This window comes from Aplidium turbinatum, chromosome 2 (assembly GCF_918807975.1).
Source record: "Aplidium turbinatum chromosome 2, kaAplTurb1.1, whole genome shotgun sequence".
Lineage (NCBI taxonomy): Eukaryota > Metazoa > Chordata > Ascidiacea > Aplousobranchia > Polyclinidae > Aplidium > Aplidium turbinatum.
In genome coordinates this window covers 56,457,932-56,475,951 of record NC_137473.1, presented here as the reverse complement: position 1 = coordinate 56,475,951, position 18,020 = coordinate 56,457,932, and the positions used below count along the sequence as shown (strand labels likewise).

Here is an 18,020-nt window from a genome sequence, read left to right as displayed (position 1 = left end):
ATCAAAATCTTCACTGTACTTAGCTTTACATGTTTGGACTCTTTGTTGAACTTTTATTTCACTTTGTTGAACAACAAGTCACTTAAAGTCTAATCAAGTAAGGCTGCCAGCAAAACCAGTCGCCATGTAATTGCACAAATAATTTTGGCAAACAATTTTCATTTCTGATGTTCAGGTTCAAAACAAGGATTAAAAAAACTTCAAAAAGCAACTTGCAAACAATATCATTCCAAATATGACGTTGATCTCTCCAATTTTAAAGTTTCTTCGGAGGGTTTTCCAGAAATTTATCCTGAAATGGTTCAAGTTGGTTTTTACCAAGGAAGATTCATTCCTGACGATGACAAATACAATCCTAAAAGTCAAGAAATTAAGTTGGCCGCCTCTGACCAAGCAGTAACAATCGATCAATTAGTTTCTGATATTCAAAAGAACAGTTTTGTGTCGGTTATCGGATATCCTGGGTCAGGAAAAACGACCCTAACAAGACGCCTGGCACGACGACTTTCTCAAAGTGAAAACTGCCTTGTTCTAAAGAAGCTTTTTATGGACATGAATGACTGCAACGAACAATTATCATTGAAAGAGTTTCTACTGGGAGATTGCAACTACAACTTAAGCGAACAAGAACAGACTTTTGTGTTTGAATGGATCACAGCCAATCCGGAAAACTGCTTCATTATTTTTGATGGATTTGATCAGGTGAGATGGAACTTAAACGAAAATGTGAAAAAATCCAATTACAACACTCCACTTCAATATTGGGAACTTGTTTCGAATCTTTGTTTAGGAAAGTTTCTTGTAAATTGTCACCTGATATTCGCTTCTCGACCACACGCTATGGTTAATATTCCAAAAAGATGCCGACCCAATCGCACTTACTTCATTCGTGATCTGACGCCTGACAACATGAAAACGTTATTCGACGCGTTGGTCAACGACCAACAACAATCTAAGATTCTTTGGAACAATCTTTCAGTAAAAACCCCTCATTTAAAATCAATGTCTCACAATCCTCTGATGCTGCAACTTTATGTAAGAGCATCTCTTGGATCGTCACAAATTGATGATATATCCACGATGACCAGGATATTTCATACTGTATTATTAAATCTTAAAGCCTCTACACACGCCGTTTCTACATCTGATGATGTTGTCATTAGACTTTCCAAAATCGCGTATGAAGCAACAAAAAAAGGAACCGTATTGATCACAACAGACGATCTTATAAAAGAAGGTCTCACCAGTCAGGTAGTTCAAGATCTTGTCGTCACTCTAATGGGAGCAAACAGAGAATATCCACTCCTGGAAGGGCAGCAACGGTTATATTTTAGTCACCAGACCTTCCAAGAATACTTCAGTGCTTTATACATCTGTCGTGAAATGTCATTATCTGATTTCAAATTAGTCGTTCAAAATAACTTACTTGAGGATCACTGGTCTGTGGTTGTCCAGTTCACGGCCGGACTCCTTTTGGATCCGATCATGAACAAAGGTAAGTTTGTGTTTTATCTACAGACCATTCATCATAAAACTAACAACAAATTATATTATCGCGTTTCTTTTCATTATCATAAGTAAAGACATGATTTATCAACTTTATGGGGAAAAATCATTACAATAAGTTATACTCCTTAAACAAATTTTAATTGTACAATAAAACCTTGAAACTTGATTTCATTTTATATAATAATTATTGCACCAACAACAATGCTTTTTTCCAACTCTACAGATCTCTCGAGCTCTGCAGTTAACAAACTTCCTTCAATGGCATCTACGTCAGCACTGACACAAACGTCATCTCAACCAACAACTTCGTCTTCACAAATTGCTTCAAGTAGGAATATAAGCTAGATATTTTGCGATTATTTTGTGACAAAAAGCAATATATGCTTGCTTGTTTGCAATTAATCTGCCAAGCATCTGCCACTTCGCGACATTTTCTAAATGTTCTGCAAAATTTGTTTTAGTGTACATATTTCATAAAAAAAGTTTAAATTATGAGCCAGGCCAACGCAAAATTTACGAGGCCAAGCAACTGCATGTAAATTTAAGGCAAACAATAATAATAAGATAATTTTTTACTTTGACCTTGTATTGTATAAACTGAGTTTGGACTCAAACGTTAGCAGTGATTTGTTAGCAGACTTATTACTGATGTAAAGTGTTCAAAGATCACATGACGCAAGCACAACCAAGTTAATCATCGTTTCCTTTTAAGGTTTAAAACCGTCATTCTCTTTCAAGTAAAATATAGGCAAGACTAGTTTACATTTGTGAGTTGAGTTACAATTTCAACAACTTCACAAAGTATTAACTTTAACATCTATAGTTTAGCGATTGCAAACCTGTTTGCGTTTTTATAGATTCTTCAAGCTCTTCCACCATCCAGTTACCTTCAGAAGAATCCGTTTCTTTACCACGCCAAGAACCTTCCCAGCAAACCCGGCTATCTTTACCAGGTAAAGAATACTTTACATTTATGCGTTAAATGAGGACTATAGCAACACTATATAAAGTAAAAACAGAGAGAGACTGTTCACCAGGCATTTGATATTAAAAGTAATTTGCGTTCTTCTGGTGACTATTTACTAGGTTACCTCTTGATGTTAAGGATGATAACTAGCTTTTGTATTTCCGACGTTTCGTCAGTCAGCACGACTGACTTTATCAAGGTGGTTAAAACAGGTTAACACAACCTGTTCAGCAACGATGGCACAACACAAAAACATACTGATAAAATGAATAAAGTAAAGCAGCAAGAATCAGAATTAAAACACGCAACAAGATACCTAGAGGTTAAACTAAATGCAGTGAATGCCTAAAACCAGTAGGCATTCACTGCATTCAGTTTAACCTCTAGGTATCTTGTTGCGTGTTTTAATTCTGATTCTCGCTGCTTTACTTTATTCATTTTATCAGTATGTTTTTGTGTTGTGCCATCGTTGCTGAACAGGTTGTGTTAACCTGTTTTAACCACCTTGATAAAGTCAGTCGTGCTGACTGACGAAACGTCGGAAATACAAAAGCTAGTTATCATCCTTAACATCAAGAGGTAACCTAGTAAATAGTCACCAGAAGAACGCAAATTACTTTTACTATATAAAGTAACTTGAAACACAGGCTACTTTATTTCTTCACTTCAAACGCTGAGAAGTTCATTTGCGCTCCAAGATTATTTGTTTAATAAAAGATAAAATGACAAACCAGAGTGTAGTAAAGTTGGAACCGCATTTCCACAATTTTTTTTACACGACATCTCGCAAACACTTTAGCAAAACGCAGATCTGTACCGCTCGTCAAAAGTTTACAACAAATTACAAACAACAAATTTTAGTAAAGAAATTATTTTCAGACCTTGCAGTGATTTATTAACAAAGCTAATGTGCTGTTTGACAATGTTGAGGTTGTACGTTTGCGAAAGTGATGATGGCAAGCCGTAAAATGTAATTTCTTTCAGGTGAAAAGTTGCAAAAGCAGAAAGTATTTATTTTAGAGCTGTACAAGAAAACTGGAGAAGTTGCTGCAAGTAAGTAAAAGTCTTTTTCCTGGTAAACACAGTGTTCTATGTTAAATATGTTTCACCATTTTTGGTGTGGCTAATTAAAGGACTAAAACTCAACATTGCATTGCTTTTTGTGTAGTTCAAACCTAATTTATTTACCAAGCAAGACCTGTTGGGAAGGAGCGATCTTCTTGGCGTCAGCATTACCTTACAACTCACTATAGAACAGCGAGCATTGTGTTTTGCTAACCATACCAGTGTAGAAGGTGTAGTGCAATGCTTAGATCGTAGAATTGACAGCGATAGACACGTACAGTATTTCCGCTATGAGACTGGGATTTTTTTATCACACAACGAGCTCAAGATGGATACCACTACACCTTGCAAGTTTACATTTTTCATATGAAATGAATTTGTTACCCGACTCATCATTAATGTGTCCGCTCCGGGAGCCGTCCACACATCCAAACACTCAGCAGGCACATCATACTTACATGGATGATACCTATCAGGGAGGTGAGAGACTTACTCTGATAAAGGGGACGTACTGCGGTAGATGGTAACCTGTGGAGATATAAAAAAACGTTACTGGTTGTCTCAAGCTTATCTACCTATCTCAACTTTTCTCTTGCTGATATTGGAACAAACTAGAAAGTGGCTGGTCAAGCTACAGAACTAGCATCAGTAACGCACCACTGATTCATGCCACGTGGTTCTCAACCGCTGTTTTTTTTTTCAGTCAATTGAATCCTTACCTTTATGGAAAAAAAGAGCCAAGCCTTATGGGCGAAGCACGTGTTTTTCGTTGTCAATTCTTGCTACACTGGACAGCCGAGAAGCACAAGTGTTACGGCCAATCTCTGTACAAATCAAACGTCATATAAAACCGTTCAAGTCTACTGAATATTACGTCATGGAAATTCCTAAAGCATGTGCCAAAATTGCACCATCGTTCATAAGACCTGTTTGGACCTGTTTGGGCCTGTTTAAACAGGAAATATTACATCAGCTTAAACACCTGTTGGAATGACTTCATAATTGTCTTTCATTTATTGCGTCACAGTTACTTTCTACGTGAATTTGAGATATTGATATCTATTCTGGTCATTCGTAAAATGATTGTTTGAAAGTTGGCCGCACATTTAACTGTTGGCTTAGTGCTTGCTAGCTGGACAAAAGTTCCGTCTTTTATCCAAGTAATCTGTTGTGTAGTGACAGTTTAAGTGGTGTACGCGTTGCACCCCCTCGTTTTTGGTAGCCGTGGGCTAATTTTTACAGAAATACACTGTTTGAAAAGAAGTTCAAGTGTGTGTTTCTTCGGTCATTATATACAGACGAACGGATTCGGGAACTTTATGTTAAAATTTTCCCAAGAGATTATGGTTTACCGCTGTGACCATAAAAAATAAAAGACGATTCTCTGTCTAGTGTTTGGCGCAGAAGCACTTAGAAGCAAAAAAATAAAAGACGAAGTTGGTTAGTTGGTAGGCTAAGAAGCACTTAGAAGCAAAGAAATAATAAAAGAAGATCTTATTGGTTGGTAGTCTAAAGAAGTAAAGAAAAGTAAAGACATTTCTTCTCAGTTTGGTACAGAAGAAAAATAACTTTGACATTTATTGGCAAGAAAGAAGATTAAAGGCAATCCATCTGTGCTTGAAGATTCAAGTGGAAGAATCCAAGCAAGTTTTGTGGACGTTTGGACTTCACATACTCGTACAGCTACGGTATCGTGCATTTAAATTCTTTTTTGTATTTTTTACGGTCTTTGCAGTTAAGTTTTTTATAACTACTGTAATTTGTGTGTTTGTGTAACTTAATTTTTTAATTGTTAAATTTAGCCCTAACATTTAATATGTCTACACTCGGTGGCGACAGGGACTCGACCGCCGTCGACTCGACTGAGTTTAAGCCTGATGATGTTCTTTGCGGTCGGGCAGGCCATTCTGGGGAGGGACCCATTAACGATGAGGCTAAGTCAGTTCGAGAGGCCCGGCATCTTAGACGGGATATTTTGACTCAAATTGGGAAACTTTCTGTAGCCCTAGGTTCTTTGAGTGATAAGCAGGAACTGTTAATTTTTAGATCTAAGTTATCTACTTTAGAAGAGGAATTACGGCATTTCCATGCTCTTTTGAGTAAAATTGTTAACTCTGCAATCTTAGCAGAACTTCGTGATAGGGTAGATCCCGAATTTAACTCGTTAAAAAATAACTTCGAACAAAAAGAAAGTGAGTTGTCAGATAGGTTGGATGCTGACATACATCCTGAGGATAGCGCCTCAAATGTAAGCACTAGGATGTCTGAGAGCTCGTCACGGATAGTTGCACAAATTAACCTACAGTTAAGACGAGAGGAGCTCCAGATCCAAGCTGAGGCCGAAGCAAGAGCTGCTGAGGCCATCGCAAGAGCTGAAGCCATACGAGCTGAGGCTGCCGCACGAGCAGAGGCTGCCGCAAGAGCTGAGGCCATACGAGCTGAGGCCATACGAGCTGAGGCCATACGAGCTGAGGCTGCCGCGAGAGCTGAGGCCGACGCGAGAGCTGCTGAGGCCGAAGCGAGAGCTGCTGAGGCCGCCGCGAGAGCCGAAGCTAGAGCTGCTGAGTTCGCACTCAAAGACGCTCAGTTGAGGGCCGAACAACGTAAAGAGGTAGTTTTAGCTGAATATCGTTCTGAGTTGGGCTCCCGGCGTAGCTCTAGGAAGGGCTCTTCTAGGCATTCCAGAAGTGAACATCAATCACAGTTTAATTTACTTAACCTTTTCCACACGCCTGTTCAATCCGTAAGTGGACCTGTACAATAGGGTGGAGTGAATTTCACTTAATGTTTTGGATTTTGATTTAAGGTGTTGTAATGTTGTCTTTGGGCCTAAAAAACAACCTCGAACATAATTTTGGTTCTCCTACCCCTAAATTGACCCTCCTACCTGAGGTCAAAGGTCACGTGAGATCAAAATTGCTCTATCTCCACTTCTACTGGTACTACAAATCTGTTTAATGGCTTAAAAGATTCAGAAGACCCATATTTCTAGCTGTTTTAAGAGAACTTTTTCTTCTATTGCTAGTAGAATTTGACTAAACAACAAAAATATAGTTTTTGTAGTATTTTTGCTTATACAACATTATAGTTAACGAACTTCAACAGCCAAAATACTGAATTTCAGCAATTGGTTGGATTGTTATGTAAGAATCACAAAGCTTTTCACAAAGCACCGGAAAATACCAACCTGCAGAAAAATTTGTCAATTATAGGCTCAGATGGAACCCCAATTATGACAGGTAAACACCACTGCAGCCTTGCCACATTAGAAGAGTTGCTGCAAAGACCTTCGCAATAGGTCATCTGTCTCCTGCATACCAACGAACTGCCTCTCAGGCATTTCTTTAAGCACTTGGATGGAGTCTCTTTAAACTCCGACTCGTTTTCAGGCCCAATTGGCAAAGAACTAAATGGTTTAGTGTCTGATTGGCATGTGGTTAAGTTTAAGCCATTATCTTCTATTGAATTTCCTCAATTGCCAAAAGAAGTTATGGAAAGTTTGAATTCCGATCAATTTTATGCATACCAAATTTGTTTGGCTGTCATATCTGGAAAACTTGAGAATGACTTAGCACAGTTTGAAGTAGATGGCTTGTCACATGCAAGATGGTTGACACTTGCATGTCGCATTTTGAGATACTACACTTCCCAAACAAAGCCGAGTAAAATTTTGAGAATTCTGGTAGAATTTTGTTTAAAAGTCTACTTCTTAAGTTGGTTTGATATCAAGCTTAACTCTAAAATAAATAAAGTAGCTGTCAACTTTTTTCGCATGCTCAAACGAATCAACCAATTTCCCTAGAAGCAAGCAAGAGACATTGCATCAAAAACTTTGATACGTAATGGCTTCTCAGCTCACCCCGAAAACATTCTTCTTTCGATGATGGCTGACGATGATGATACATTCGATCGCAAGCTGTCAATATTGTGCTCTCGCTATGCAGAAGCAAAAATGTTGAAATGACCCCAGATGATGAAAACTGTGCAAAGGCGAAATCTATCGCAGAGAGGACAGTAACTGTTCGAAAATTTATCATACTGGAGATCAATATCAACGCCGAGTTCTACCACAACATAGTAAACTTTGATGAAATTCATGTCACAGGAACCTCCCGCAACCAAAGTCATAAATGATGATGCAATACAAAACTTCAAAACAAACAAGCTTGAACTTGATCACCCATGCCACAATCAAGCTGTAAGTGTAAAGCGTCATGTGAAGCTCGTAACAGAAGCTTCCATGCATGTGGCTGGGTTCGAAAGACGGGATGGTGTGATCTGGCAAAAGATCAAATCACGGAAGTTGATGCCCTCTTTCAACACCAAAAAGCAATTTTACTGCTGAATACGATTGAATAAAAAACACTTGTTTTTTCGTTATAATTACCAGAGGCATAACGGGAACCTAAATATGAGGGAGGCAAAATATTTTGTGACATTTTTTGAGTGTTTAAAAGTGCAATTGGATTTTCATTTACAAGCAATGGGATTTTCATTAGGTGCTGCTTGGCTTGAAGACCTGTCGGTGGTCCCTTCGCAGCCTTCCCGTTGTTGCTGGTTAGTTCATGCTCAATTTAAATTTTGATTGTTTGTGTAATAATTATTATTGTACGTAGTGTGACTTGTTGGCAAAAACTGTATCTCAATAATTTCATGCCTTTCAACCATTGAAATGTCATCTTAAATGCATCAAAACATAAATTTCCTACTTAGTTCAAACTTCAGTTCCTCATCAATGCTACAAATATTTCGATGATCAATACACTTATTCTTAAATAACAATCCAACCAATTGCTGAAATTTAGTATTTTGGCTGTTGAAGTTCGTTTACTATAATGTTGTGTATGCAAAAATACTACAAAAACTGTATTTTTGCTGTTTAGTCAAATTCTACTAGCAATAGAAGAAAAAGTTCTCTTAGAATAGATAGAAATATGGGTCTTCTGAATCTTTTAAGCCATTAAACAGATTTGTAGCACCAGTAGAAGTGGAGATAGAGCAATTTTGACCTCATGTGACCTTTGACCTCAGGTAGGAGGGTCAATTTAGGGGTAGGAGAACCAAAATTATGTTCGGGGTTGTTTTTTAGGCCCAAAGACAACATTACAACACCTTAAATCAAAATCCAAAACATTAAGTGAAATTCACTCCACCCTACTGTACAATCCACATGTTTTCCAGCTGTTTCAGGAGGTCTCGGGGCCGCGGCTAAGGATCTTCCGAAGGCTGTAGAGCCAAGGTCTGCAAATTACAACCGAACTCCTCCCCCAGAGCGTACAGGTCACGGGGCCGCCATTAGCAGTAATGCTTTGCCCCCTTCACAGTTTTCAGCGCCGCTAGTTTTTGATCGCCCAGCTACACGTAATTTGGGTGGTTGTGAGAGGCGTATCGTGTCTCCTGATTTTAACGTATGTGAGGATCGTGATCGGGCTGTGCATGTGACTGAGCCCACTCAGCCCATTAAGGGATATAGCTTGTCTTCTCCCGCTAAATCGGGTTCTCAGCAGCAGGATTGCTTTTTTGAATACCAAAATAGTAGGACGTTCTTCGATAAGGCGGCCTTGATTGGTTACGATGGTAATAATATGCCATTTGTCTTCTTTAAAAATCGTGTTATGGCCTTGATGGCAGCTTCGCCCTTTAAGGGAACTCGTTTGACTTTGTTGCAAGCAGCTTGTGTTAGAACAGCTGCACAAACGATTGCTAATTTGGTTTCTGACACTCCTGGCTTGTCAGAGGAAGACAGGATAGAAATGTCGTTAGCTCGCTTGTCCCAACGTTTTGGGGTTCGTGGAGGTCTTTTCGCAGAACCAGAAATTAGAAAGTATCGCTATGGTAGCAAATTGACTTCTATCTCTTCCAGTGATTTGAAAGAGTTTAAAGATGAATTGTCGCAGTGTTTGCTTTACGCGAAAGCTTATGGTCAGCGTGATAAATTAGAAGGACGTTTTGTTTTGGATTTGGCTAAGCGACTCCCGTTTGACGCTAAGCAGCGTTATCTTGACTTTTTAGGTGATCAGTATGGTAGCACTGAGGAACCTACCTTTCAGAGTTTGTTTGATTTTGTAGTACGGGAGGAAACGCGCAAGTCGACTGATTTTAGCATTATGCTAATGGGCGATTCTGGTGAGTCGCAGCATTTTAAAAAGTTTGGCAAAGGAAAATTGCCTTCATGTCCGGTTAGGCTGACGTCGGTAAAGCCCCATGATAATGTGATTTCAGGGAGTTCGCAGTACTCGACTGCTGTTGGCGCACCGCGCGGCGGTGTGGCCAGACATAGTGACATACCGGCGTGTTTTTGTTGTTCGTCACGTGGTCAAGTTGAATATCATTTTTTGTCTAATTGTAAAGAATTTTTGCGCTTGACACCTAAAGATCGGAGAGATGTCATTGTGAAAGCTGGCAAATGCTTGAATTGTTTGCGCCAGCATATGGTTAGAGACTGTAATCATGCAAATAACTGTCGTAAGTGTGGACCTACCAACGATAGGAAACACTATTTTCTTCTGCATGATTTTTATGTGACGTCACGTGATTCTCTGGATTCGGTCGGTAAAGATGATGCTGGTGCCAGAGTTCCTGTGCGTAATGTTAAGATTGGAAATGTTAAAGCAGCCTTTAACCGCGTTACTGCTGCTCGTGTTTTGACTCCAATGACTGGCAAATCGAAGTTGGTGTATTGTCAGCATGATCCTGGTTCGCAGTTGACCTTTGTTTCGAGTGACTTGGTGTGCGAACTTGGTCTTAAACCGTATGATAAAGCGTCGTTTAAAATAGATACTCTGGCTGGTCAGAAACCTACTTGTGCTGACCTTGTTAAACTCAACATCCAGTCGTTAGAGACTGATGAACTGTTTTGTGATATAACCTCGGTGGTTAACCCAGCTTGGGCTGACGATGTTAAAACTTTACCTCATAAACAAGATTTAAGTGGTTTCCGTCATTTTCATGACGTGAATATGTTTCATTTGAATGATTGTAGTACTGTAGATGTACTGATTGGCAACGACAACGCTTATTTGATGTGTGCAAAAGAAGAGCGTGTTGGTGACAATCGTAGTGAACCGCATGCTTTGCTCACTCCTCTCGGTTGGTTGGCTTGTGGTGGTAAGTCACCCTTAGTTGAAAGCGTTGCTAAAGTGTGCAGAGTGCAGACGTCTTCAGAGTCGGATGTCATCTCTGGCTTTCAGCGTAAAATTGAGTCTTGTAATATGGAAATAGCAGACCTGAATAAAGTCATTCAGGATTTGACTTTGCAAAATGAAACCTGTGAATTGTCTCGCAATGATAATTTGGCTAGAGAACTTGTCGAACCGAATATTGAGTTGAAAGATGGTCGATTTGAGATACCTGTACCGTTGAAGGAAGATATTGATCTACCTAACAATTTTGTGTTTGCGTCAGATAGAGCTGCTGATTTAAAGAAGAAGGCTTTAAAACAATCTGAATTCCGAGGAACTTGTGTAAATGATGTAATGTCTTCTTGTCCTGACTTGTCTGCCTTCTTAAACCCTCTGGCAGATCTCTTGGCTAGATTTCGGCTTGAAAGGTTTGGTTTCATGGCCGATGTGATTAAATACTTTTTTCACATTTTGAACTCTTCAATACGTAAGCCCAGTTTTATTGAACTGCTTACGTACACAGGCAGTGCCGTTCGGATCGTGAACGAACGCCCTTTGGTACCTTTGAGTGACGACCCTAGGGATTTTACTGTCATCACCCCTGCCTCACTTTTGACCCCATACTGTGCTGTTGGGCAACCACATGATCGTGACCAATTAAGAAGGGATTATCGGTTCAATTTGTCACTTTCTCAGCAGTTTTGGAATAAATGGATCGATTTTTACTTGCCAGGTCTTCAGGGCCGGAAAAAATGGCTAAAAATGGCCGAGAATTTGGAGCCTGGTCAACTTGTAGTGGTAGGTTCTCTCCAAGACATTGGTAAACGTGGGAAGTATCAACTTGGGAGGGTGCATGAGGTAGTTCCACAAATTAGGAAAGGGAAGCCTGTGGTTCGTAGAGCTAAAGTTGCCGTCTGCAACTATGATGAGAGTACGGGGAAAGTGAAAGTAGACTACGTGTTGAGGGATATTTCGTGCCTCGCCCCCGTAAAGAACACCTAAGTGTTAGGGTTTGAGCCTGGTTTTGTCTGCGGTGGCCGACCCTTGTCTGAGCCCGGAACAGTCGGTTATTAGCGCAACCATTGTATATAGCGTCATTTAGCGTGTACCTATGGTACCAATTTCATGTATCGTCGTGTTTATTCTTATTGCTGTTCATTCTTTGCATGCCCTTTGTATTTGCGTATTAACTTAAACGTGAGTGATTCAAAAAATTTGTGTATCGTGTGTTTTATTCATTGGCTCACGATTGTCCTTCAATTCTTTTTTAGTTATGCCATGTTAGACTGTCATAACTAGGGGCCGCTATGTTACGGCCAATCTCTGTACAAATCAAACGTCATATAAAACCGTTCAAGTCTACTGAATATTACGTCATGGAAATTCCTAAAGCATGTGCCAAAATTGCACCATCGTTCATAAGACCTGTTTGGACCTGTTTGGGCCTGTTTAAACAGGAAATATTACATCAGCTTAAACACCTGTTGGAATGACTTCATAATTGTCTTTCATTTATTGCGTCACAGTTACTTTCTACGTGAATTTGAGATATTGATATCTATTCTGGTCATTCGTAAAATGATTGTTTGAAAGTTGGCCGCACATTTAACTGTTGGCTTAGTGCTTGCTAGCTGGACAAAAGTTCCGTCTTTTATCCAAGTAATCTGTTGTGTAGTGACAGTTTAAGTGGTGTACGCGTTGCACCCCCTCGTTTTTGGTAGCCGTGGGCTAATTTTTACAGAAATACACTGTTTGAAAAGAAGTTCAAGTGTGTGTTTCTTCGGTCATTATATACAGACGAACGGATTCGGGAACTTTATGTTAAAATTTTCCCAAGAAGAGATTATGGTTTACCGCTGTGACCAACAAGAAAGACCTTATTATGTTGAAATGGCCTTGACAAGATAACTTAACTTTTTTTCAACATTTTTGCCAACACCTTCGAGCCATAACGTCGATTGCGGTGCGGCAACCTTTCGACTATAACCTTCCATTTTTTCATGATTATCAGTAGTGTAAGTGTAAGTCAAATGAATTTATTTTGCTTCAATAGCGCCACATATAAACATACAAGCATAGTAAATGAAAAGTTAAAACGCTGCATTATACTGTAAGTCAGTGGTCTCCAACCTGTGGGTCGCGACCCCAAGTGGGGTCGCCTTAACTTTTCCTGGGGTCGCCACAACTCACTATATTCAATTTGTTACCGTTTCAATTCATTACCGAAAAATAAGACCGATACTTTTTGTTAGTTCGAAACCTTTGCCTGTGTTTTGGAGTACAGTTTGCTACCTCGTGTCACAAATAAACCATTGTGGTGCAATAATCAAAAACGGAATAGTTGCGACAAGTAGGACAGAGCAAAAGCATTCGCGATGCTAGTTTAGTACTTTAGACTAACTTTTTATTATTCAAGGTGACTCCAGAACGAGCGAATAATTATTTATGCAGGTATAGTTTGCAGACATTTCATCGGCTGTTTACGGTTTGCTTTGCAGCTGGTAGTGGTAATTTGTAGCTAGTAAGTGTAGCTAAATATTATACAAAAATGGCAGCAAAGAATACCAGAAAAAAGATCATATGACGAAGCTTTTTTAATACTTGGTTTCACTGAATTTAATGGCAAACCAAAGTGTGTAATCTGTCTTAAAGTTTAGCGGGTTTAACATAATGTATTAAACACAAAACAAAATACCGTATATGAGATAATAACTTAAACGTTTTCGACACGTGCGTGTGTCCTCATCAGGGATTCAACCTGCAATATACATAAATGAAAAATTGTAAGATAAATTTGACTTTGCACTACAACTGTAGCGACACGCTGGACTGAAAGCACCTTTTCAGTCCAGAGTGTCGTTACAGTTATAGACAGCGCAAAGTCGAATTTATGTTATAATTTTGGGAAAAACAAAATGGGGTCGCATGCAAATGTTGAAAATCATTTTCATTTAAATTGGGGTCGCTTCTTAAAATGATTGGAGACCACTGCTGTAAGTTACAGCTGTTGGTATTTACGCAATCAGGATGGTAGCGCAAGACCATAAGTAGTCATCTAGTCAGCCACCAACTAATAACAGTAAATCTAACTACACATTCATGCACACATGTGTGTAGAGTCACGCACACTACTTCGATAAATAAAAAGGGTTTGGCCGCTGACATTAAAAAAAACAACTGCTGGTGGTTTGAATCTTCATCCCGAGATTGAGAAAACGGAGGATATGGATTCATAGCAGCATCCAAGATTAAGTCAACGACCCATCTGAAGTTGTGTGCTAGAATACAGCCTTCGCCAAAGTTTTACTAAAATATAACAAGGAAAAAACGTATTGGCCGCCATCACAATCTAACAATTATTATGGAAAACAGATATATAGGATGTTTTGGTACTGCCGTAGATGACAAAAATTAAGAAGAACTATTTTATTGTGAAAAATAGTCTATTGCATTAAGCACTTTAAGGTGTGCATATACACCCATAAAAGAGTATTGACATTTTTCTAAAGCGATGGAACGGTAAATCTTTTATGTCATATGAAATGTCACTCCACACTTATACACACAAGAAATAGAGTGTTTTTTTTTTTGGAAAAGTCGATATCAAAATCTAGGTAAAAAATCCTTTTTAGCTTTGTGTTTAGTGCCATATTGAATATTGATGTACGTCATCAAGCTTAACAAAGTAGCCAGAGAGCAAGCAACAAATAGTCTTCATATTGTAAGCTGTTTTAGAGAGCAATGGGTCTGGCCCTTCTAAGGGGTATAGCCAACAGAACTAATAGAACGTTAAATTTATTCTTGGAAACATAAAGTTCAATACAATTTGAGTAGAGAGGTAACTTTTTTGAACCATAAACAGACGTAACCCAGCAACAACACTCCATTTAACATTATAAAACAAAAAACAAAAACAATAAGCGAACGTTTTCGGCTAATCATACAGCCCTTTTTAAGCCTATAAAAAAAGTATTTTTTAAAAGAAATACTAAAGAATAATACACTATCGCAAACAAAATATGAATAAATCTAAACATTTGAGAAACTTGCTTAACTAGCTCACACAAACTGACAACTAAAAATTACGCAGCACAACGGGTCAAGTATTTGAGAGGTGAAATTAATTAATTGTTCAGAAAAGGACTAAAGCAGATTACGCAGGATGGACAGAAGCACAGCACGAGATAGTGGCACAAACAAAGTAAAAATACGAGAAGCACAAGACGTGACAATTCAATCAAAAACTGTTAAAAGATAGGAAGCTCCGCCAGCAAATAATTGCCTGTTGAGCCCTGGGTTGAAAGATTTTATTATCAATGCCTCATGAATCTTGGTGTCGGACTCGGACAAGCGCTTACAAACAATTTCGAAGGTCTCCAATGAGGGTTTATTGTTAAAACAAGATTGACAGTTTCTAATATGATCTTTAATTGCACTGTTTTGATTCAAATTAGCTAAATTCAGATGCTCTCCCACTTTTGTCAACAAATGTCGCGTGGTCATACCGATGTATGTCGAATTCGCATCATGCGAGCAAGTGAACTTATAAACGACGTTTGAGCATAAGCGGAAAGGAGTTTTAGACTTAAACTGAAACTATTTATCTGAAAATATTTATAATTAGTTATAAATAAACAGTTTTGTTCAAAATGATTTGTTTATAATTTTGTTTGCAATATAATTTGTCCGCCCCGTTAGCTTAGTGGTTACGCGCCCGGCTCAAAATCACGCGGGCGCTGGTGCAACGCATTTCAGGACTGCTATCCATTCAGCGGCACCTAGTGAATGGAATATTTACCCGGCAAGAACTCTTCAACAATCGGAAAACTTGACTCTACCAATCTCAATAACCGGCCCTGCGTCAAGAGCCTCTACAGTCTACAAGTATGCGAAACTACCAGGAATAACCAATAAAGGCTTTGTCAGTCCGAGAATAAAGATTCAAAACCAACCAAGCATAAATGAATTAATGTTTTGTTCTTTAGTAAACAACTTTTGTTCAATGTTTGATTATTTTATAGTTAGAACCAAACTGTGGTTTTAGATTACAACCTGGTTAGCCGAGCTAAGATTGATTGATATTATTCCTGCATTATTAGATCACAATGATGGTCGCTCCATCACGGCCATCTCAAATATTCTGAGGGAAGGCAACGACTTGGAAGTGACAATCACAGCTGGAAGTCATTTTGATGGAGGGAGGATAGGGATGGAACCCTCCCACACTCAGAATGACATCCATGCAGTGACGTCATTCCTCAAATCGATGCCGACGAAAGTTGAAATCCTTTCTCTGTTCGGATGCGAAATGACTCTCAATGAATTCCGTCCGTGGAAGGAGGCGATCAAATCGATGCCTGGATCCGTAAGTCATGTTTAATTTTATAACCAACGTTTATATTGAATCACGGTCAGTTGTTACGTTGATTCAACGTTGTATTACGTTGTTTTCACGTCTGACTTTCAACAAGTTTCACAAAGTAAGTTTGAACTTCCAATTTTAATCAATTTCTAACATTTCTTGTAAACATTAAAAAAAATCAAAAAAAAATCACAGCACAAATAAATTGTTAATGTTTAATTGTTGAATCATAATTAATTTGTGGTTAGATTGTTCGGATGTATCTCGATGGCAACCTCTTATATGTCGATGACGTCATCGAGGTGTTGCACAAGGTTGAGGAGGAAGTTGGGATGCTGGAATCCCTTGATGATGGAGATGGGAGGAGGGGAAGAGATCCGAACATGGAGGAAAAATCCAAGCTACAAGAAGCATTGGATCGGTCGGACAATAAAGTGAGAGTTGTTTACGTTGAATCAACGTTATAACAATTAATTGTGTCAACATTAAATCAACGTCACTTATTCGATTTGTCTTTTACAGAAGCTGAAGATCCATGTTGGCTTCGAAAGGGATTACATCAAGCACAAGGATCGATGATGTTTTCATTTATTTGTTGATGTATATAATAAAATTATGTTATCCAGTGATTTTGTTTGGTTGAGTTAAAAATACAATAAACTGCTTGTTTAGATCAGATGACGTAATAGAGCTTCGGTAGAGAGTTTGTCTTGTTGAACCATAGGCATACGAAGCCGAGCAACGTAATCAAGTTTAACATCTTCAAGTTTATTACATATAGAAACACAAAACTACGCAACAAATTAAGTATCGAACGTTTTCGACATCACAAGATGTCCTCTTCAGGAATAATATACATACAAATTAAATACATTTAAAAAGATGTAGTTAATTTGTATGTATATTATTCCTGAAGAGGACATCTTGTGATGTCGAAAACGTTCGATACTTAATTTGTTGCGTAGTTTTATGTTTATGTAAATGTAATAAACTTGAATAGACCGAGAGCCTACGACAGAAGATTTCACCCCATAAGGTACAAAAGGTTTGACCCCTTGAAGTTACTAGGGTCAACCATGTCACTCACAAAAAGTATGGAAGATTGACCGCACCGGGTGGATCTGGACCCTAGATCCCCCTAAAAAGCCCAAAGAGGGGGTTAATTTCACCCCATAAGGTACATGGACCAAACTTGGTCAAAACGAAGTTCTATGTCAGGACATCACAAAAATATCAAATCTAACAATATTTTCGAGTGGAAAGGTGATGTAAGATGCCTTCAAAGTGACTTCCCTTAATGTGACCCCCTCGGAAGGTTTATTTCACCCCATAAAGTACATGAACCAAACTTGGTCAAAATGAAGTCTTATGTCAGGACATCACAAAAATATCAAATCTAACAATATTTTCGAGTGGAAAGGTGATGTAAGATGACTTCAAAGTGACTTTCCTTAATGTGACCCCCTCAGAAGGTGTATTTCACCCCATAAAGTACATGGACCAAACTTGGTCAAAGCAAAGTCTTATGTCAGGACATCACAAAAATATCAAATCTAACAATAGTTTTGGGAGGAAAGATGATGTAAGACTCCCCCAAAGTGACCCTCCAGGGGATTAATTGCACCCCATAAGGTAGGCCGGCTGCATAGCCGAGTGGTGAGAACCCTGGAACGGCAATCGAAAGGGCGCCGGTTCGACACCGCTCAAGAGCATGCGGCTGTGTCTTTGGCAGGACACTTTAAGGCATGCCTGAAGGTGGACACGAAGATTGGCTTCCTTGCTTTCCCGTCCACTTAATCTAAATCTTCAACCACCAGGTGTAAGCCTGGATACGACAAACAGGTAGGCTACATGGACTAAAGTAGGTTAAATCGAAGTCTTATTTCACGGCATAATAAAAATATCAAATCTAACAATATTTTCCGGTGGAAAGGTGATGTAAGATGTCATCAAAGTGACCCCCAGAGGGTTTATTTCACCATTGACTACATGGACC

At 38.9% G+C, this 18,020-nt stretch overlaps 1 protein-coding gene across 1 annotated transcript; it reads left to right on the top strand.

Annotated features, from left to right (window-relative positions):
• The first annotated feature begins 297 nt into the window (after positions 1 to 297).
• Positions 298 to 16,664, top strand: LOC145764465 (uncharacterized). Its single transcript, XM_082576078.1, has 7 exons — positions 298 to 1,495; positions 1,733 to 1,837; positions 2,367 to 2,462; positions 3,461 to 3,529; positions 15,762 to 16,027; positions 16,273 to 16,458; positions 16,547 to 16,664. The coding sequence occupies exons 1-7, from the start codon at positions 298 to 300 to the stop codon at positions 16,601 to 16,603; spliced, it is 1,977 nt and encodes a 658-aa protein (XP_082432204.1). The 3' UTR covers positions 16,604 to 16,664.
• The last annotated feature ends 1,356 nt before the right edge of the window (positions 16,665 to 18,020 follow it).